This window comes from Puma concolor, chromosome D1, assembly GCF_028749965.1.
Source record: "Puma concolor isolate L17-30 chromosome D1, mPumCon1.1.hap2, whole genome shotgun sequence".
NCBI classification, from domain to species: Eukaryota; Metazoa; Chordata; class Mammalia; order Carnivora; family Felidae; genus Puma; species Puma concolor.
In genome coordinates, this window is record NC_141676.1 from 61,354,938 (window position 1) to 61,378,695 (window position 23,758).

The following is a 23,758-nucleotide window of genomic DNA, read 5'->3' on the forward strand; positions in this document are numbered from 1 at the left end:
TATACTAGTTTCCTGTTCTTGCTCTTCCTCCCCTCTTCTCCATCACCCTTGGCAGGTTCCTTTAACCCCTTGCAGCCTCAAACTCTTCATTTGTAAACCTTAGTAAGGTCAGATCTATGGTTTTCAACCAGGGGTGAGTGAGGGGAAAGGGATCCAAGGGAAATGTTCAGAATGAGGTGGAGGGAGGGGGCGGGGAGGGTTGACCTGCTTATATTTTTAGCAAAAGAAATACGGACTTCTGGGGTAATAGTAATGTTCTATTTCTTAATGTAGGTACTGGTTACATGGGTGTGTTCATTTTATAAAATTCATTGAGTTGTACACTTATCTGTGTTATATTCAATTATAATTTACATTAAAAAACTGTAAGTACTAAAAAATAGAAAATTAATCTCATGGTGCTTTAATCCTATGAACCTTTAGAACAGTGATTTTTTAATCACTTATCCTATCAAGAGGATATGTGAATTTTATTTTGCAGTTTATATTGTAAAATAGGGTTTTATTTTTCATTTTTTCAAACATAAAATATTAAATATGGTTTTTCAAGCACATATGTTGCCTGAAAATCTGATATAATTCTTACCCCATCCCCAAGGTAAAAATAACCTCATATACACACACATGTACATGTATAATACACAAACATATATACACACACACACACACACACACACACACTCACACATACAAACAGAGAAAGAGAGTGGGAAGAAGAAAGGCAGAGACAAACTATGAATAATGCTAGGAAAGGAATCATGTCCGTTCTAAATAACTAAAAAGTTAATTTTATGCCTATAACCATGAACCCTGTATATCTGCAGGTGAGTGATATGCAACAACATTTATAACTGTACATGCTGTATGTCAGATACATATGTGTAATTTGAAGAAATCTTAAAGTCTATATATTACCAAATGCATTCCAGGCAAGCCCTGAGATTATGCTACCCAGGGAAATCAGGTCCGTTTAGGGAGAAAAGTCACTTGTAGGCCTTGCAGCTCAAAATTATGGTCACCAGCTTCCACACCACCACTCCTTAGTTAGAAGTATACTCATATGCCAGGAAATTGCGATCATAAGATACGGGCTATAAGAAGTGGATTATTTGTATTGGCAGTTACCTTCCCACTGCCTGATCATTCTATCTCTAGTCATTTTCTGTCATTAAGCCGGTGTCTATTTTCCTATACTCATCTTCTTCCATCCTACCATAAGCATCATTCTTAAAGGACAAATATGCCCAGGCCCCAAGGGACTGGACATTTTGGGACTATGTCTCCATGATTACAGAGATTTAGATGTCAGGCCCACTAGTTAATACTTGATTATTTGTACCTTAAAAAAAGACATATGAATTCCAGGTCAAAAAAAATTCTTCAGGTCTTAAGGGATAAAAAGCAAACAAAAATTATAACTATCAATTCATCATATTTGTGTAGCATTTATTTTTTACTATATTTTTTAAGTAGGCTCCATGCCCAACATGGGGCTTGAACTCACAACCCTCAGATCAAGAGTTGCCTGTTCTACCAACTGAGCCAGCCAGGTGCCCTGTGGCATTTTAAAATCATGGAATGTGTAGGAGCTTAATTCATTTTTCATTCCTCCCTTAGCACACTAACAGACCTGTCAAAAAAGCAAGGAAAAAACATTTTTCATATGTTGCCTATTTATGCCTATATATGTTACATTTCTGATGTTCATTTCTGAATTTAAAAAAAAAAGTCAGAGGGGCACCTGGGTGGCTCAGTCGTTTAAGTATCAACTTCGACTCAAGTCATGATCTCGCAGTTTGTGAATTCGAGCCCCATGTTGGTCTCTGTGCTGACAGCTCAGAGTCTGGAGCTTGCTTCAACATCTGAGTCTCCCTCTCTCCCTGCCCCTCCCCTGCTTGCACTCTGACTCTCTATCTCTCTCAAAAATAAATAAACGTTTAAAAAATTAAAAAAAAAAAAAAAAGAAAGAAAAGTCAGAAGTTCTGGAAGTGAAAGGCTCTGAGTCCACAAGCCCTCTCTTAAATTTACAGATAAAGAAATTGAAGTCCAGAGATGCAACCTGACTTGCCCACACTTGTCCATGCACCTTTCTTCTACATTCTTAATATTGTAATGTAGTTAGCTAAAGGAAATGCCATCCCAGGTTATTTTGAGACAAGCAATATGATTTCTCTTCAAGGTGTTAACTACCTTATATCAGTTCAGACTCGCAAAAACATGTCTGGTAGGAAAAGCACTGGACCAGGAAAAAAATAAGATCCACTCATGTCCAGGGTTATTTTGAGGATTAAATTAAACAACAGATGCAAATAACAGATGTAAGCTGTAGAATGATGTACAAACACATCATTATATAATGTAATACTTTATTTTCAGAAGTTCTTGGATTCATAAGAAAGAAAACTAAAACAGAAAACTTCAAAGACTTCATTAGCAACAATGTTTTCATTCAATTAACTGAGAGCTTTCTGTAAGTCAGGTGCTTTTTTTTTCCAGTTTCTCTTTAATTTTAGCTATTTGGGTAGGTCTATAGAAATCTCATTATTTTGCTTTTTTATACAGAGATATGACTTGACTAAAGTAAACTGCACAAATTTTCAGTGTGCAACTTGATGATTTTTCAGTATGTACACACCCATGTGTTCACCATCAAGATCACCCCAAAGGTTCCTTATGCCCCTTCCCAATTCACATGCCCTTCCCAGATACAACCATTTTTCTGACTTCTATTAGCATAAATGAGTTTTGCCTTCTCTTGAACTTCACATAAACACACATCATATAGTGTCTGCTCTTTTATATCTGGCTTCTTTTGCTCAAAATAATGGCCAAACACTTTTAAGACTTATCATAAACATGAGGTCTTTGAAGACAGAGTTTGTATCAGATTCATAGCTGTATTCATAGTGCCTAGCACATAAACAGGAACTCAGTTAAGAATTGCTGACTTCAGTACACTGAGGGCAGCATGCAAGATTCACAGAAGAAATCAGAGAGCAGGAGACATGAATCCTGGCATCCACCTAGAAAAGCAGGTCCCATTACACTAGCAGAAGGGTCTGTAGTTCAGAGTCTTCCATTTCACATTAGTGCTGGTAGGTCTCAGCGCCAGGTCAACAGGGTTAATCTGAAAAAGCAGAGCTGTAATTTGGGAAGCAGGTTTTGTGCTAAGAAAATAAATGGCTTTTGCACTCTCACTGAAGGGTTATTTTTAGCAACATGGTCAGCTAAATGGCACATCTCTCGTACTAAGCATAATTCTGCCAAACCTGAAGTCAGCCTAACATAACACTTCCAGATGGGTGAGGGATGAGGTAGAGAAAGAACAAGGTTTATGAGAGGCAAAACAAAAGCAAAATCATATATACCAGCATACACAATTTTTAAGTCATTTCTCTAGGGAAAGAAAATGCCCCTACTAACCCTTGTCCAATCTTCTCAAACCGTGTATATTTCTTCTTAGGATCGCCCACACTCACTATGCTCCCTTTGAAAGAAACAGAGACCATGAATCATTTTTTCCCAGATCAAGATACAAAGCAGGGCCCATGTTCCCCCAAACCCTTGAGCTGGCAAGGATTAAAAAACTATCTCCAACACCCAAAACCATACTCAGTAAATCCTCAGCTCTTGCCCGTAAGTTCCAACCAAAAATTTCATCTCCTTACGGCTTTTATTCATCGTATTCTATTCCATTTCTAAACTCCTCAAGGCCACCATTCATTTTTAAATTCATTCATTCAATAAACATTTACTCATTTAATATGCTCACTTACTATGTACCAAGCCCTATGTTGAATACTAGGAATAAAGGGATAGATGAGACATAGTTAAAACAGTCCCTGCTCTCAAGAAGTTCAGTCTCATGGAAGAAATAGAAAAGTAAGCATAAAGTTCCATGAAAATCCAATTGTTGTAATACAGAAAGAGGCATAAAATACAGACTGGAAAGTCTTCAGAAAGGAAGTGATATCTGATTTTTACAGGGTAAGTAGGAGTTAGCCAGGGAGAAGAAAGTCAAGAAGGGGTTACAGAAGGAAGTATATCAAGTGCAAAGACACAAAGGTATGAGAGAGGTTGGGTTTCACCATCTAGATGGTGAAACCAAGGCCCACAGAAGGGAAGATACTTCTTCCCAAGGTCACACAGCAAATTGGTGGTCAGAACTAAGATTAGGACTTTGGTTTTTGGTCTCCCACTCTCCCCAACACCAATTACTAATATTTGATACTTTTCACATATATTATCTCATTTGATTTACAAATAAGACAGTTATTAACATCCTAATCTAAAAGATGAGAAAAGGGAAGCCTAGAGAACAATAGGAAATTGCCCAAGACCCCAAGTCAGTGGCAAGGCTGGGGCTTCAACCCAAGTGCCTTTAACTCCCAGGCTAGTCTGCTGTTCCTAATTCTATGTTCTAAGTATTATTGCTTTAAAACAAATCTGGTTCAGAGAAAAACACTACATATAGGAGTAAACAGATGGCTAGATAAGTGGCTTTTCCTACTTCATTTCATAAGGGCTCTGGGCAAGGGCAACTATTAAAAGAGTGACATTTTTTAAAAAGTCAGATAAGAATTATCAGGAAGCAATTGAAAGTGGCTAAGCTAAAGAACCAGAAACCTAGGCTTTAAAAAGCAATGCTAGTTTGCAGATTTGGCCAAATAAGTCACATCAAATCCCCTTTAGAAGTAAATAGGTACAGGGGTGCCAGGGTGGCTCAGTCAGTTAGGTGTCTGATCTCAGCTCAGGTCATGATCTCATGGCTCATGGGTTCAAGCCATACATCGGGCTCTGTGCTGACAGCTCAGAGCCTGGAGCCTGCTTCACATTCTGTGTCTCCCTCTCTCTCTGCCCCTCCCCTGCTCTCACTCTGACTCTCTCTCTCTCTCTCAAAACTAAATAAACATTAAAAAAAATTTTTTAGTAAAAAAGAACTAAATAGGTACAAAGAATAAATTGAAGTCCTCATCAAATGATTTTTCCAAGCCCAAACACTAACCTAGTCCCTTCCTTCAGGCAGAAATTCTCTTACAGTTTACTGAAACACAGCAACAAGCTATTCTTACACACCCTCATTTCTTGCCACTAAAGAAAGTGAAATAGAAGTTACCACCTGAGACCAAGAGGCAGCATGCTTTCATTACAGAAGCACAAGGGCTCTAACCTCAGCCCTGTTACTTTCTGGCTGTGTGATCTTTGGGCAGGGTATATAGCATAACCAGAGCCTCAAATACCTTAACTGCAAAAAATGAAGATTATAATGTCTATCTTCATAAGGAATAAATTAACAACAACAAAAAAAATCAAGGAAATACCTTGCTTGTCATTTGGTACATAGCACAGGCTCACAAAAAATGTTACTTTCCCTTCACTCTTTTCCTACAACCAAGATGGCAGATCCGTCTTCTCCTTGGTCAATGGCAAGCATCAATAATCACAGGAATCTTTCTGACCAGGTATGAATAAGGCCTCAGTCTTTCTCAACACAACATTCCAGACTATTCACTAGATAAAAGCTATTTTTCATCTCCATAACCCATGCCTAAGGTTGAGAGATACCTAGCCCTTGAAGTGAGCAATCCACACTCTCATCACATTTCCATTCTAACGTGATATTCTATCAGGGCTGCTGAGACAGAGGAGGTGGCTGCAGGGGCAAGGTGAGAAGCAAACCTTACGTGGCTAAGAAATCAAGCATAGCCAGCCAGCCACATAGAACAAGCCTAGGACCAGGATCCTTTTAGCAATGGTTTTCCATCTTTGTGCTCATCCAGTCACATACAAAAGGCAAGTCGAGAAGGCTACAAAGTGCTTACGTAATTTCTCCAAGATCTCCTCATCAGACATTTTAGGCTTCTTCTTCTGCTTCTCAGTATTCCGGGTCAGAGCATCTGGTGGAATGGTATTATTCTCAGTAGGTGAAATGGGAGATGTAGCCACATCCCGAGTTGGAGTAACAGGAAGCGGTTCAATCACAGACCGTGTGTATACCTGCATTGTTGGTGCAAGAATTTGGCAAGGCCAGTCTTTGTTAGCACAGGTGATGCTCAGGAGCCTCTTATACATGTGTGTTAGAACATCCACAGAAGAACAAATCCCAATAAAGTCATCCCTTCTCCTAGGTCAAAATCTATGCTCCTCTTCTTCTGTGCCCCAGGCCCATCCTCTGTGGGTGGAATGGCCTTCCTTGTTCTCACATACACAACATAAATTAGGAATTAACAGTGTCCTTTTAGAAAGGAATACTATGAATTGGGGTGCCTGGGTGGCTCAGTTGGTTAAGCAACCAGCTTCAGCTCGGGTCATGATATCACAGTTCATGAGTCGAGCCCCGCATCAGGCTCTGTGCTGATAGCTCGGAGCCTGAAGCCTGCTTCAGAAGATTCTGTGTCTCCCTCTTTCTCTGCCCCTCCCCCGCTTACACTGTCTGTCTCTTTCTCTCTCATAAAATGAATATTTTAAAAAATTTAAAAAAAAGAAGGGAATGCTATGAAGATCAAATTTACCAATTCATTTGTTCATTAGATATTTACTTCCTTTCTGTTATCTGCCAAGAACTATGTTAAGCACTATTCATACATATATATTTCCTCTGTTTTTGAGAAGTTCTTGGTTTAGTAGGAAAATTTTTTTTTAAATAAACATGCTTGCAAACTGAAAAAAGGCCGTATCAAGGTGAGCTATCTTGACAACTCTCCAATTGTGAAGCTCATTGTGACCTACAGAAAGGGTGATTCCACAGATTCTGTTTAAAAGTTCTCATCCTAGGGGCGCCTGGGTGGCGCAGTCGGTTAAGCGTCCGACTTCAGCCAGGTCACGATCTCGCGGTCCGTGAGTTCGAGCCCCGCGTCGGGCTCTGGGCTGATGGCTCAGAGCCTGGAGCCTGTTTCCAATTCTGTGTCTCCCTCTCTCTCTCTGCCCCTCCCCCGTTCATGCTCTGTCTCTCTCTGTCCCAAAAATAAATAAACGTTGAAAAAATAAATAAATAAAAGTTCTCATCCTAAAAGTTCATCTAAACCCCTTAAATTTCCGTCACAGCATCTCCTATAGTCAGTCAATCAACTTATGGTTGAACAGCTCCCTGAATCCTCTACTCAAAAGGCAGCCTTTTTTTTTTTTTTTTTTGTATTAGCACAGAGTGTAAGCCCTAGATCATTCTTTCATTGTAAAGCTCTTGTCATATTAAAATTCCAAACAAAGAATCATCTAATAGAGTATCATCTGATGATAGGTTAGTGTCATAGCTAAATCAAGTAAAAGGCATGGGGACCAGATTGTGCAAAGTGAGGGCAGAGGGACTGTGGCTATTTTGAAATGCAAGAACCTCAAAGGAAGTTAAATAAAAATCACTGCCAATATCCAGCATCAAAATGCACTCCTGATGTCCAGCATATTAATAGCACTAACATATTTATAAATTCCTTTGGGCCTTTCAGTATCATCAATGATGTTCTAAGAGGTAGAATGCTACACATTTAACAGAGAAGAAAAGATCTGCAGCAGGCTGCTTTGTTGCTTCCCAGGAGACTAGAATAATTTATGTAAGTCCTGCACTAAGTAACATTAATTCTATATATCTTCCTGTCTGTGAGGAACAGGCTAAGCAAACTAGAGTTAGGTTGGTATAAACACCAATTATCTGGGATACTTCAAGACTACCTGCAAACCAGTGATAAATAAAGACACTATCTCATATCTTTAATCATACAGAAAGTACTTTTCAGTCAAGGTGGTTCTGTGATTTCACCAGCTGCAAAAATCCAAGGACCCTTACCACAGCATTAAACCTCTAGGCCTCTAGGCCTTATAACTCCCCCTGTAAGCTCTGTCAAATCCCAAAGCTGTCCACATCTCCAAAGACTCACAGATTTTGTGTGCTCTGGGCGTGGAGCAATCACTGGAGGAGGGGTAGCATCATCATCATCATCTTCATCTTCTGAAACTGGTGGCACTGCAGGACTCTCAGACACCGTCTTCACATTCTATATAGCAGAGAAAAGCCGGTTTCATCAGGTCCAGCTGACATGAGACTTAAGCTACCAGAATTGCCAAACCCCAGGAGTAATCTCATTCAGACACCCCTTCTCACACCCGAATCAGACTCCAAACTCTCCACCTTCGTGTAGCCAGTCCCAGGAACTCAGTCAGCTTCTCCCTTTTCTTTTAGCTACTACTATCCACTAGTCCCTTGGAGGTTTCCTTCTCCCACCCAAAGCCTACTTGTGGATTAGGAAGCCAGCTTACAGATTCTCTACTTGCCTTACCTAGTCCAAACTCTGAACACAAGCTCATAGTTCCTTCCCTTATTCTATGAATTTGACTCTCTTCACTGAACAGGTAACAAAGTACAAAATGTGGGAAAGAGATCAAAAGTTTGAAATTTCACAAAGTTTATCATTACAATTCCTTACTCCTTTCTGTATCTGATATGGGGGACAGAGAGAGGGTGAACTCCCCTCCTGCCTGCCATTTGGGGCTTCTGGAGAGAGGAAAGCCAGGAGTCAGAATGACAGGAAATAAGTGAAGGAACTTACCTAGTGGAACACTAGGCAAGAACTACTGTGTGGGAGACTCATCTTTACCACATTTGACATACTAAGGGAGGAAAACTGGCAATTTCATGGATTTGAACAGGACTGCTGGTGCAGGGCATAACTTTTAATTAAAAATTGGCAGTCCTGGGTATATGTAAGCAACTAGCTTTGGTGCCAATAGGTGATGAATTGATCCTCTTGGTCTCAAGATTCATCGTTTGAAGCATGTGGAGGAAGAGGAGGGGTATAATTGGAGGGGTAACCTTAAATTACTTCCCGTTCTGAAATCCAACAGAGGTCTTTCCCTGTCAAATCACGTATTTTGATATCTTTCTGCTCTCTACTATTTCTTTTCTCTCCACTATTCCACTCGACAAAAATTTAACTAGAAACCCAAAATGGGAACAAAGTTACTCAGCAATCTCTTCATCATGCCGTGGCCCTGGGGCTCCCGATATATACTATAAACACAATTTCACATGTTTATTTGCTTCCTTTAACTCTGTAGAAAAGGGCTTTTCATCATCTTTCTTAGCAACACATTCTGTTTTCCACAGGTAATGGCTTTGGGTGGTAATATTAACAACCACCAGTATCAGGGCACCTGGGTGGCTCAGTCAGCTGGCTCTTGATTTCGTCTCAGGTCATAGTCTCACAATTTTGTGAGTTTGAGCCCCGCGTCAGGCTCTGCATTGACAATGCAGGAGCCTACTTGGGATTCTCCCTCTCTCCCTTTCTTTGCCCCTCCCCTGCTGGTGGTTGAACCCAATAGTGTGCTCTCTCTCTCTCAAAATAAATAAACATAAAAGAAAAAACTACCACTATCAAGAGATATAGGTTTTTAACCCAAATTTTTACTTTTTATCCCTGTGTCCTTAGGCAGAGCTGTCCCGCCCTGAGCCACAAGTTTCTTGTCTATAAAATGGGGATAATGACAGCAGCTCTCTGCCTGAGGGCCAAAGGAGGATGAAATGAAGTGATGTGGGCATAAAAACATTTTGTAAATAAATGCTAAGGAGCTAGAAGGATGTGAGGAATCAACTAAATTGTTATTATGTCTAATAACCACAAACCTCTATTTTAACAAAAGCAGTGACTTCAACTCATGTATTCATTCACTGTGTACCTGGCTCTATTTTAGGCTCTGAGGCTATATTAAAGAACAAAACAAATATAGACCCTGGTCCTATGCTTGCATTTTAGAAGAGAATACAGTCAAAATTAATTACCAAAGTGCCAGGTAGTAATAAGGTACATGTATGAGAGCAGTAATTGGTTAGGAATGGGGAATGTTAATTTAGATAGAGTAGTCATGGAAAGGGCTCTCTAATGAGAAGTTATATAAGCAGAGGCCTGAATGAACTGAGACAGCAAGCCATGGGACTCTTTGGGAAAAGAATATTCACGGCAGGTAGAAGGAGTACAAAGACCCTGAGATGGAAACATGCTTGGTGTGTTCCAATACTTCTAGGAGGTCTACATATATTGCTGAGAAATGCTTATGACATAAAACCTGCTGAACTTTGGGTAAAAGCAGTAGGAACCTCCGATGCTCTGGCCCAGGGCTGCTTCCATCCATCCCGCCTGCCCCAGCCCCATCAGAGTGGGGGCTCTTCCAGGGCAAGGCAGGTTATAACTGCATCATCTAAGAGGGCTCACCTTCATTTGGAGCAGTGGACAATGCCCAGGCCCCGTGGTGCTGTCAGCGGAGGTAACCTCCCAGAGCTGGTAGCAAAAGAGGCCACAACTCAGATCTACTAGCCTGAGACTGCAGTCCTGGATAGGCAAACAAATTCTGGCTGGGACTGCTCACAGTCACAGCAGTCATGAGAGAGGCCCCACACCAGTCTCACATGCCTAGCTGTGTGCATATACATAAAAGAATCAAGGGGCGCCTGGGTGGCGCAGTCGGTTGGGCGTCCGACTTCGGCCAGGTCACGATCTCGCGGTCCGTGAGTTCGAGCCCCGCGTCAGGCTCTGGGCTGATGGCTCGGAGCCTGGAGCCTGTTTCCGATTCTGTGTCTCCCTCTCTCTCTGCCCCTCCCCCGTTCATGCTCTGTCTCTCTCTGTCCCAAAAATAAATAAAAAACGTTGAAAAAAAAAATTTAAAAAAAAAAAAAGAATCAAAACAGCCAAGCAGAAAGCAAAAGCTGTAACAGACCTCAAGGAGATGTCAATAATTAACAGCACTAGGATAAAAATTAGCAAGGACATAGAAAATTTGAACAATACCACCAATCAATTCAACCTAACTGACATATATAGGACATTCTACCCAAGATCTGCAGGATACACATTCTTTTTAACCACATATAGATCATTCTTCAGAATAAACCATATGCTAGGCCACAAGACACATCATAATGAATTTTAAAGGATTAAAAACACATAAAACATATTATTTGACACCTTGGAATTAAATTAGGAATCAACAACAGGAAAGACATTTCTCCAAAGAGATAACCAAATGGCAAAAAAAAAATACATGAAAAGATGCTCAACATCACTAACCATTGAGAAATGCAAATCAAATCAACAATGAGATACCATTTCACACCCACTAAAATGGCTATAATCAAAAGATAGAGAATAACAAATGTGAAGGAAGATATAGAGGAATTTGAACCCTCATAATTGCTGGTAGGAGTATAATATGGAACAGCCACTGTGACATATAGTCTGGCAGTTCCTTAAAATGTTAAACATAGAGGGCACCTGGATGGCTCAGTCAGTGAAGCGTCCAACCCTTGATTTTGGCTCAGGTCATGATCTCACAGTTCGTGAGTTCGAGCCTCACACTGGGCTCTGCACTAACAGTGCAGGGCCTGCTTGGGCCTTCTCTCCCTCCCTCTCTCTCTCTGCCCCTCCCCTGCACTGTGTGTGTGTGTGTGTGTGTGTGTGTGTGTGTGTGTGTGTGTCTCTCTCTCAAAATAAATAAACTTAAAAAAAAAAATAAGTAAGGGTGCCTGGCTGGCTCAGTCAGTTAAACATCTGACTCCTGATTTTGGCTTAGTTCACAATCTCACAGCTTGTGAGTTCAAGCCCCACGTTGAGCTCTATACTGACAGTGTGGAGACTGCTTGGGATACTCTCTCCCTCTCCCTCTACCCCTCCTTCACTCACATGCTCTGTCTCACTCTCTTTATCTCTCTCAAAATAAATAAATTTTTAAAAATAATAAGTAAAAAAATAAATAAATAAAATGTTAAACATAGAGTTACCATATGACCTAGCAATTCCACTCCTAGGTATATATCCAAGAGAAATGAAAATATACATCCACATACAATTTATACATGAATGAGCATTATTAATAGCCAAAAAGTGGAAACAACCCAAATGCCCATCAACTGGTGAGCAGATTAAAAATGTAGTATATCAATACAATGGAATATTATTGAGACCTAAAAAGAAATGAAGTACTGATGCAAGATTCAACAGGGATTAATTTTGCAAACTTTATGCCAAGAATCTAGACACAAGACTATATGCTATGCGCACATTTCAATAAAATGTCTAGAAGGGCAAATTTATACAGACAGAAAGAAGATCAGTGGTTTTCCAGGGCTGGGCATGGGAGTTTGAATGAACTGTAAAAGTTAACAAGGGAACTTTTCAAGGTGATGGGAGTGTGCTAAAAAGTAGAGTGTGGTGATGGCTACACAAGTATAAACATTAAAAAAAACCCACTAAATTGTACAATTAGGGTGGGTGAACTTCATGGTATATAAACACTGCCTCAATAAAGCTGCTTTTTTAAAAGTAAAAATTTTAAATTATATCTAAAGCCAGTAGATTCTCATTATATATTTTAAATAATCTAGAAATGTAAGGAATTAAAAGTGAACAGTCCTCAGGAATGCCTGGTAAAGATGGCAAGTTGAACGTGGGAATCTACATCTTGAAATCTCACTAGAACTATAATAAAGAAATAGTCTTTTAAAGGCATTAAACCGAGAAGAATGAGGAGAGCAAGAGAGAAGGTAAGAGCAGCAAAAAAAAAAAAAAGGGGGGGGGGAGGCAATGACTAATGGATGAGCAGTAACTGACTCAAGGAGGCTGAATTCAAAGCTGAAAACCAATCTATTTATCTATGAAGCAGAATCCTCAAAGGCATAGGAACTGGTAACACTGTATACTTCTGGATTTGAAGATGAAATAGAGGGGAAAGGGAGAGTACTAAAGGCAGATTCAATGAAAGTTATTTAAGATGTAGTTAGATCCCTAAATCTCTTCACCTACTCTACACCACTATGTGGTTGCCCTTCCCACCCCTAGCAGAAAACTGGAGGTCTAGTCTCTGGAAGGGAAAACAGAGAATTTCTGGATTAGGGATGTCAGGCACAGTCAAATGTTAAGACTATCAAATCAAAAACAGAGTAATTAAGAGAATATACTGAATGCTGAGACCCCTATCCCGCTTCCCTTTCTAGGCTCCTAGAACACTAGGAGTCTAACTTTTATTCTCAAAGCAGATTAGAAGATACTTCTCGGTTTCTTACCAGCCTCAGTTCTAAGATAAAATACAGGAGGTTTCAGCAAATGGTCCAGCTGGATTACTCTATAGCGATACAAACAAAAAAACTAGACAGCAATGACTGCATAACTCTAAAAATTTATTAAATTACTTAAAATTTTTTAATTTTTAGACAGAAAAGAGTACACATGCAAGTAGAGAAGAAGCAGAGAGAGGGAGAGAGAGAATCCCAAGCAGGCTCCACTCTGTCAGCACAGAGCTTGACACGGGGCTTGATCTCATGAACCATGAGATCATGACCTGAGCCAAAATCAAGAGTAGGATGCTTAATAAACTGAGCCACCTAGGCACCCCAAATTACTTTTAAAGGTATACATTTTACAATTATATACTTACAATTCAATGACACAAACAATGAGCTTAAAATTCTATTAAAGTCTTTAGTGCCACAATTATAAATATGGGCATATATCCCCAAGGATTACCAAATATCCACAGGGTACTTCTAACTTAAGAGGAAGAAACCAAAATGAATGGGGAAAAAAAGGACACTTGGAATAAACAGACTAGACAGGGAGAAAAATATATTAAAAAAAAAAAAAAAGCCTAGGGGTGCCTAGGTGACTCAGTTGATTAAGCATCCGACTTCAGCTCTGGTCATGATTTCACAGTTCATGAGTTTGAGCCCTGTGTCAGTCTCTGTGCTGATAGTTCAGAGCCTAGAGCCTACTTGGGATTCTGTGTCTCCCTCTGTCTCTGTCCCTCCCCCGTTTATGCTCTGTCTCTCTCTCTCTAAAAATATAAATAAACTTAAAAAAAATTTTTTTATTTAAAGAGCCTATCATTCATCTCAGGGATAAGCAAAGATACCGATTCTGGAAACAGAACGGGATACTTTAATTAAAAATAAATAAATAAATAAATAAATAAATAAATAAATAAGCTCTTCACAATTAAACATGAAAACAGAAATTAAAAATTCAATAGACAGACTGAAAGATGAAGTTGGGGAAGTCTCCAAAAATAAGAATAAAAAATCAAGGCAAGGGAAATAGAGAAAATATAACAAAAATGGAGAATCAGTCCAGGAGGTCCAAAATCTAAATAACAGGAGTTCCAGAAAGAAGAAACAAAGAAAACAGAAGAGATCACCAATGAAATAAGCCAAGCAAATTTCCTAGAACTGAAGGCTTGAATTTCCAAGATTGAAAGAGTCCACAAAGCCACTTGCAAAATAAATAGATGAATATAGGGATATAAATACGAAATTTGAAAGCAATGGTGATAAAGAAAATGCCACAAACTTTTCAAGTGAAAAAAAAAAAGGCCAGATACAAAAAAGCAGGAATAAAACAGCTTCCGACTTCAATAGCCAATGCTGAAAGCTAGATGACAAAAGTGCAATGTTTTTCAAATACTGATGGAAAATTATTTCCATTCTAGAACTCTAGACTCAGCCAAAGTATATCAATCAAATCTGAGGGTAGAATAGAGATGCTCCATTTTGAGAGTTGGAAGACATTAAATATTTACTTCCCATTTACTTTCTCAAAGCTACTGGAAGATGAGCTCCACCAAACTGCAAAAGTAAACCAAAAATAAGGAAGACACAGCATAAAGAAAATAGCAACACCAACACAGAAATACAAAGGGACTGTCAAGACAATGGTGAAGAGAGATCCCAGAACAACTGTAAATTACAAGAATTTTAGTCCTATTTGACTTTTTAATCTAATACTTGGGTAAAAATTATTTTTAAGTGAATATTCTTAATCACCATCAACTCTGAAGGTAATTACTGCTACTATTCAGTGTTTAGCCTTTCAGAGATTATCTGTGGGTAGTAATTACATCTGTATCTGTGTAGGTCTTTATTTTGACCTCATGCATTCTTGAGTGCTAGTTTGATTAGGCACAGAATTCTTGGGTCTAATAACTTTTCCTCATACCTCTGAAGATACTGTTCCTTGGCCCACTATTGCTAATGAGGAACATTAGGTGTATATTCTCTTTGAAAGATTTGAAGATCTTTCTCTTCATCCTTGGGGTCTGTGCAGTTATCTGACTTGATAACTGGTACACCCTTTCATCTGAAGAGTCATGCTTTTTTTAGCTGAGGGATTTTTCTTCTATTATGCCTTTGGTTATTTTTTCTACTTTAGTGCCCCAATTCTATAATTCTTCTTGAATCTCCTTAAGTAACCCCCTTTTGTCCCTTATTCCCCTATTTTCCCAGTGTCTTTATATTTTGTATCACTAATTCACTTTTATATGTATTTTTTAATCCTCTGGATTTCTTTAATCATAGTCTTAATTTCTAAGAAATCTTTTTCATCCTCTAATCTAATAGCACTGTTTTTGTGGATGCAACATCTATAAAATCTCTGTGAATATACCATATATTTTTTTGGACATTCTTTTAATTATCTATTTCCTCTGGGGCCAGTTTTACTTTCTGTTTCTGATCCTTCCCTTTAATGCTTTGTTTCCCTTAAGTATCTAGAGATCCTGGGCTTTCTATTCACACTTATAAGTGAAAAACTAGATTGAACAGTGTACATGAGTAGCATGAGTTTCCTCTACAGTTGTGAGTCTGTTTTTCCACTGTCCTCTCCTCTGATTGGAAAGTCTGATACAGTCTCTACATGAGTTATGGCGTCTGTACGTGGTTACTGGCAAGCATCACTTTAGGGTATGTTGGCATGGAAGAGCACATAAGACTGAGATTCCTCTTCTCCCAGTTATGAAAAGTATCTCTATCTTGGGATGGAGGAATTTAATGCATTTGCTTCCACTGCAGAGCTACTTTTCCTTTCCTCCTTCTTCATACTGCTGTAGAGATCTGTAGTTAACTCAGGTTCTGCTCTGCCTCTGTCTTAGGCCCCTATACTACAGCAGGAGTTCTCTTCAAGTAGGTGTTTACTTTCTGGACGAAATTATCTGGCTTAAGCTTAGGATCAAAATTCTGCTACCTTTTGCTCACTGTAAGATGAAGACTGTCCTTTCTGTTTCAAATGCAGAATTTTCATTAATTTTTAATTTACCCTTTAAGATGATCTAGGACTCCTTCCTGCTTCTTATATGTATTCTCTCAACTACTCTTATCTTCCTAGGAGTTTTCTTTTCCACATATTTTAAGCTGTGGTTTTTTCTGCTGTCATCAATCTGATCTTTGCTTTCTATCTTCCATGACAATGGTTTATTTATGTCCCGTTTTTGTTTTCGAGCACTGTTTTGTATTCATTTTTTAAATATATCTTTTCTGAAATTAAGAAATTTGGGGTAAGGGCACCTGAGTGGCTCAGTCAGTTAAGCATCTGACTTTGGCTTAGGTCATAATCTCACAGTCATGGGTTCGAGCCCCATGTCGGGCTCTGTGCTGACAGCTCGGAGCCTGGAGCCTGCTTCGGATTCTGTCTCTCTCTCTCTCTCTCTCTCTCTCTCTCTGCCCCTCCTCCACTCACGCTATGTCTCTATCTCTCAAAAATAAACAAACATTAAAAAAATTATTAAAAAAAAGAAATCTGTGATAGCAAGAGAGATAGATACATGAATTCATTCTAGTACTCTGATCCAATTTCCAGAGGAATCTTTCAAGGATGTTAGTTTAGACTAAAATGCACATCCAGCTGTATCAATCTCCTATATAAAGCTCCAACACACAGTTCAAGGTTTTTGGCTTGACACGATGGATCCTTTACTTGACTTTTGTTCATGCTACCTCAGACAAAAAAGCATTTCCCTTTTTTCTGCCTGGTATCATTCATTACCTGTGTTTACCTGACAAGATATTATAAATCCCTGTTTACATGTTCTGATTCCTCACTAAATTGTGAATTTTTTTTTTACTGAGTTGTGAAATTAAGAGCAAAGACCTTACCAGTCCTTGATGCCCCAACACCTAAAGAGCCTATCACATAATAGCTGTTCATTTTATAAATGAGAATTCATGCGCTAACATGCTACAGAATCTGAAAGCCAGACCTCAAACCATTAAGCCACAAGTAACAAAATTTCAGTGCTAGAAGGAACCTTAAAGATTTTTTTTTAATGAATAAATCATTAGGGACCGACAACTCTCTACAAACTTCCCTCCACTACCAGGCAGAATAAATCACTCTATCAAATATGAACCCCCCTCATACATTATTCATACCTCTCTTGCAGCCCTCATCCCTCTAGTCTGCTGTTAATTTTATTCTTCAAGGACTAAGATAGTGCATATTCATTTTTGTATCACCAGCACCTGGGCACAAAGAAGGTGCTAAGTAAATATTTATAGTATGAATGAATAAATGCATGCTCAAGACAATGGGATTTTGTACTGGTTTCTACTACTACTTTATTCAAGGGTTGGGAGAAAGTCACTTAAACTCCAAGTCTCAACTTCTTAACCTGTGTTATGAGAATAACAATCCTATCCAATTATTTCACACATCAAGTGGGATGATATGGGAAACCAATATGGAAAACAATGACATGCTACCACAAAACAAACCATAATCTCCCATGTAAAACTAGTAAAGAAATACAGAATACTGAATCACGGGGAAAAATGTTATGAATTGGGGGGGGGGAGGGGAAATGTCCTTGATAGACTGAGTAGTTTTAATTTTAGATAGTAAACCAGCACAGGTGTTTACCAAGCAGGTGTTATGCCCTCTGACATATGGCATGAGCCCCAGGGCTCCTGCTCTTCATGTACGAATAACATAGCTATGGCTTTACTGTAGTCTCCTTTGTAAGACCTCTCTGACATCATCTTTCTCAGTTCCCTGCCACAGTGAAAAGAATCCTGGACTGGGACTCAGAAGACCCTAGTTCTAATCTGGTTCTGCCACCATCACTAATTATGAGTCTTCAGGAAAGTCTGTTTTTCTACCTGTGAAATGGGGATGGATAATGCTTTCTTCGCAAGGTAACTGTGAGGGCTAATCACACTAACCATACATAGTTATTAGGATAGTGCCCGGCACACATTAGCCAGGCCGTGATAGTGACGGCCATCACTCCTATAAAAGCATAACCACATTTGAGCCACAAAGCACAGCTCATCTTTGTTTAGGCCTCTTCTTCAATAATTTGCTGCTCTGTAATGGGGAGAAACTCCCAAAGATCTTAACACTTACAAATTCTTCCCCCTCCTTTAATTACATCCATCTGACAAAAGAAAGATTATTCCATTGCTTTCAGGGGAAAGCAATGCAGACTGGGAATCAGATACCTACTGTCATTAACCCTTTCTCTATTTCAGTTTTATCATCTATGAAACAATGATATAACCCATCTCATTAAACTCCTGTGAGGATTAAAAGAAGTAGTGACTACAAAAGGACACAGTATGCTACAAAGGCAATGGACATGTGAACATTTTTCTATGATTGATAGGAATGTAAATGACTCAAGTAAATCAATGTCTACTACTGGAAGCATGGATTAAAGTATTTTAATGGTGACTCAGTATTGTGTGAGAACTTACTGTTCCCCTGCTTAAAATTCTTTAATAACTTCTCATTACTCTTAAGATAAAGATAAAACTTCTACATGATCTGACCTGCCACCATTCCTCCTCATCACCTACCTCTAGTCCATTCACACTTCACATTCCAATCATAACAAACTACTTGCAGTTCCCAATTAAAGCATACCTTGTGAACCTCCTTGTCTTTGCATGAGGTATTTATTTTCTCTTTGTCTGGAATATCCTCATCTCTCCTTAATTCTTGCCCTACATAACAAACTCCTTAAGCTCAGACTCTACAATCAAGAAGTTTTCTCTTAAACATCCAACCTTTCATTCAGTAAATGGTTACTTGCCAGATGCCATGGATACGGCAATTAACAAGTCAGACATAACCCTTGGCCCCATGAAGTTTTAGCACACTGTACTGTATGTAACTGTTTGTGCCTTCATAAGCCTGGGACACTCTTAGGAGTTGGGACAATGACTGATTTATTTCCTATATTGTCACTTCTCCACACAGGACCTGGCACAGAGTGGGGATTTTGTAAATATTTAGTAAATCAATATGACAAAACCACCTCTGTATAAGAGAAAACATCAGGTGTAAAGAATAGCAGTATACTTATACATATCATAGGCATACTATTTGTAAGACTCTTTCAAACATCAGCATCTCATTTTATCTGCTCTGAAAAATGGAATTTTTAAGTTGAGAGAGGCAGAGAGACCTTTAAGGTCATCTAGCTTTTATTTATTTATTTATTTTTTTTTTTTTGGTTTTTTAAAATTTTAACTCCAGTATAGTTGACATACAGTATGCAATAGTTTTCAACAATTGTATACCTTATTCAGGGCTCACCATGATAAGTGTACTCTTAGTCCCTATCACTCATTTTACCCACCCACCCCCACCTGCCCTGTGGTAACCATCAATTTGCTCTCTTATAGAGTCCGTTTCTTGGCTTGTCTCTCTCTCTTATTTTTTCTTTGTTCGTTTGTTTTTTAAATTCCACATATGAGTGAAATCATAGAATTTGTCTTTTTCTGACGTATTCCTTTTAGCATAATACTCTAGCTCCACCAATGTTGTTGCAAATGGCAAAACTTCATTCTTTTTTAATGCCTGAATAATATTACACACACACACACACACACACACACACACATGTATATACACCACATCTTCTTTATCCATTCATCTATCAATGGATGGTTAGGTTGCTTCCATAATTTGGCTATTGTAAATAATGCTGTGATAAACAGCATAATTTGTGTTTTTAAGAGCACCTACGTGGCTCAGTGGGTTGAGCATCTGACTTCAGCTCAGGTCATGATCTCACAGTTCGTGGATTTGAGCCCCGCATTGGGCTCTGTGCTGACAGGTCAGAGCCTGGAGCCTGCTTTGGATTCTGTGCCTCCCTCTCTCTCTCTCTCTCTCTCTGTCCCTCCCCTGCTCATACTCTGTCTCTCTCTCTCTCTCTCAAAAAAAAATAAACATTTAAAAAAATTTTGAATTTGTCTTTTTATATTCTTTGGGTAAATATCCAGTAGTGGAATTACTGGATTGTAAGGCAGTTCTATTTTTAAATTTTTGAGAATGAGATCATCTAGCTTTATTTCCCAGCCAATTCATCAGTGTAATATCCCTTCAAGTGACAGGCAGTCACTACAATGTCAGAGGACAGAATGAATGACTTTAAATGAACAGAATCTGCTCCCTTCAACAATTAGTCCTAATCCTGGTTTTGTAGACCATCCCAACAAAAAGGAGGGAATTCTCTTCTAAATTCAGGTATTTGAAGACACGTCTAGCTAAGGCAAAGTGTATCATTCTCATTTTATTGATGAAAAAACTGAAACTCAGAAAGGCAACTTGGCTCTCCAAGGTTCAAAGCTACAAATGAAAAACTGAGTCTAACCAGTTCTGGTTCCAAGGTTAGGATTTCTGGAACACTAAAAAATTAAATCTGGAAGGGATACTTAACAGTTTATTAAGTCCAGTTCCTTTACTGTATAGGTAAAAACTATGAGGCCTGGTGGGGTGAGGGGCAGTAGCCAAGATGAGTTTTTTCCAGCCCAGGCTCTGCATCTACCACACAGTCTGGATCACTAACCACCAGGTCTGCCCATATCAGAATAAAGAAAATTAAGACTTACCAAAGTGTTAGAAGAATTATAATCTTCAGCTGATTTATCTGCAAAGGGAAAAAGACAAGGGACTCAGTCAGTAAACAACTACAATTAATCCATTCTTGAGGGCTAAGGAAGCCTATCCAGTCAAGCACTTGCCAGGCTGAGAGAATAATGGTATTACTAGTACTATGGGCCCAACACCAGGCTAAACCACATTAGATACATTACCTCTTTTAATCCTCACTACAGTTCTGAGTACTATTATTATGTCTACTTTTATAGATTTGGAAACTGAGGTTCAGAGAAGTTAAGTAATTTGCCCAGGGTATACACAGGTTAAACGGGAGTCAAGATTTGAATCCTGGTCTAATTCTAAATACTATGTCAGAACTGTGTCCATATCATCAACTATATCATCATCAGGTCTCAATGGTCAAGGAAATTTCCTGCAATCTAAGAAAATGGAAAAGAATTCATGCCCTGAGCTATCCATGATAAATCATGACCAGTTTGTGGCTTCAACTTTTAGAAAAGATCCTTCTACATGCATGTCTATTCCCTATAGGGAAAAACTGAGAAAAACTAAAGTTTAAGAAAAGAGAAGCATTAATCATGTCAAGTCTAATTTAAGGCAGGGTCTTATTTCTAAGAACAAATTCAAGTTTCCTCAATGAGGCAATTACCAGAGTTCAATGATTCCAAAATGTAAATTTTTTACATTAACATCTATGAAATAGAGATGTGTCCTATAATCAAAGGCATTTCATGGTTTAATTGGCAACTTTTTTCTCTTTAGTGGTATATAAAATAATGATGCAGGTTTAGAATTAATGATATCTTAGATTTAATGAAATATGAAACATAGACTCAGTGGAGATCTTAGCAAGAAAATAAGTTTAAAAGCCAAATATTATGTTTGGTTTATTCTTTAATTCCTACAGGCCTTAGAAGAAACTGATTTAGCCAGTTCAACACCAATGGAATTAAGGAGAAATATTCTACCAAACCCAACATATTCCTCACCAAAAACCAAGTCCAGAGAATGTCCAAGATCCCAATTCCATCATATAAGAAAGTGTCAGGTACAGCTTCTTTGGTCCTACGACAAACCATGAACCTATAAGCTATGACAATATATTCTTAAACCCTGAAAAGCCAGCTATACCCAGGAGAAATCAATTCAGGATATACTCTAAACATAATTCCATCACATAGCACTTGATTCACCCTGAGTAAATCACTCAGTTTTTCTGAGGCTAATTAATTTCTCTGAGTCTGTGAACTGGGGATAATAGTCCTTGCCATACCAAGCCCCTAAGACCATCATGAGAATCAGTGAGATAATTCATGTGCAAGCATATACAAGTTAAAGTAGCACTCTCAGAATCAATAGTATGAGAAGAAGGGAAACAGGTAAAGGAGAGAGATGACATTAAACAAAAACTGTGCTAAGGGCACCTGGGTGGCTCAGTTGGTTGAGCGGCCGACTTTGGCTCAGGCCATGATCTCACCATTCGTGAGTTTGAGCCCGGCATAGGGCTCTGTGCTGACAGCTCAGAGCCTGGAGCCTGCTTCAGATTCTGTGTCTCCTGCGCTCTCTGCCCCTCCCCCACTCACGCTCTGTCTCTCAATACTGAATAAAAGTTAAAAAAAAAAAAAAAAAAAAAAACTGTGCCAAATATACAATATTGCCTAGAAATGGCCCTGGTCTTCAACTTCTAAAAAACTAAAAATTCTGCACTTGCATGTACGTGCACACACACACACATTTACATATACACGTGTGTGTAAATTTATACACACGGAAGAAGTATGAACACATATCTAAACATTCTATATATATATACTGTTATTCATATATGCACGCAAAGGTGAACATATACACAATTACCTGAATGTGTGTATCTATATACATATTAATTCATGAATACCTAAGTGGTCTTTAATTCTAAACGTATGCAAACCCACAGAGCTATGCTTCCATATACATATCTGGTACTTGTACACGTCTACACACACGTACACATAAACACAAAGATTCTTCCAAAGACTCTGCTGCTAAGACTTTCAAAGCCAGCTTCTAATCTGAGGTTCATGACAAACACTTTAAAACATAAATCTAATCTTCTGACTAGAAAACTCTCCCACCCAGCACCCCTCAACCCTAATTCCTCCTTGGAATGACCCAGTCCCTCAATGAGAGAAGTGAGACAGAGCCAACAGAGCCAGACGTGAGGAAGGAAATACTGCTGGGAACACACATGACCCTCTCCTGGGTACCACCATGGCAGCATGGGCAAAGCTGCAGTTTGTCATCCTCACCATCTGTGCCCTTTGATACAAGCCAGACACTTGCTGGGGAAAGCATCCTTCAAAATCGGCTAGTTCATCCTGGTTCTCACCTTCCCCAACAATACTGCTCTTTGAAAGAGACAGCATGAACACTGGAAAGAGTACCAGACTTGGAGTTAAGAGACCAGTTCTGCCATTAATTTAGCCATATTAGAAAGGTCTTTCTTGGCTTTAGTGTCTGCAAAACAAGGAGGACCTGGAAGTAGTATATACGGATGATACATCTTGCTCTAACATTCTAAGATGCTACTATAAAAGGCAAGTTTCTGGAAATGTAGGCCTTCTAATAACATATCCAGGAAAAGGAAAATGTCCCTGCTATGGGAGGAAGTGCTCCAGATAGAGTTCCTAGAAGCAGATAGTAAACTCCAAAGGTGCTCGTCTAGGAATTAGGAGGTCTGGATTCAAATCCCAATTCTGCCATTAAAAACACTGAAAGACACAGTCTGTTACGGAGAGGTACATCTAAAGAACATATATTATTACTGGCCTATTTTACATCTGAGTGATAAAAATTAATTCCTTGAGGAAGAAATTGGACTTGCCTACTTAAAAGATACACATGAAATGTGTTATTAAATAACAATGATATTAAAATTAATAATGATAATGATAGCTACATTTCCATGGTGTTGTTTACAACCTATAAATAACTTCCATACCAGTGAGCTCATTTATTCCTCATTACACTCTCTGGAGACAGAAATTATTATTCCCATTTCGAGGCTCAATATATACATATACCATGCTACTTATAAAGAAGGTGCAGTTTCAAAATACTCAGGTTTGATG

The 23,758-nt window shown here is 38.8% G+C and overlaps 1 protein-coding gene across 4 annotated transcripts in view; it reads right to left on the reverse strand.

Moving 5' to 3' along the window:
* Window positions 1-23,758, reverse strand: part of PAK1 (p21 (RAC1) activated kinase 1) — a 158,033-nt gene that overhangs the window by 24,404 nt on the left and 109,871 nt on the right. For all 4 annotated transcript variants that reach the window (XM_086678391.1, XM_086678389.1, XM_086678390.1 and 1 more), the window contains exons 5-8: window positions 20,639-20,676; window positions 7,872-7,988; window positions 5,823-5,997; window positions 3,424-3,487 (exon numbers count right to left, since the gene is read on the reverse strand). In XM_086678391.1, the coding sequence (XP_086534517.1) occupies window positions 3,424-3,487; window positions 5,823-5,997; window positions 7,872-7,988; window positions 20,639-20,676 (394 nt within the window). The remainder of the gene's footprint in view (window positions 1-3,423; window positions 3,488-5,822; window positions 5,998-7,871; window positions 7,989-20,638; window positions 20,677-23,758) is intronic.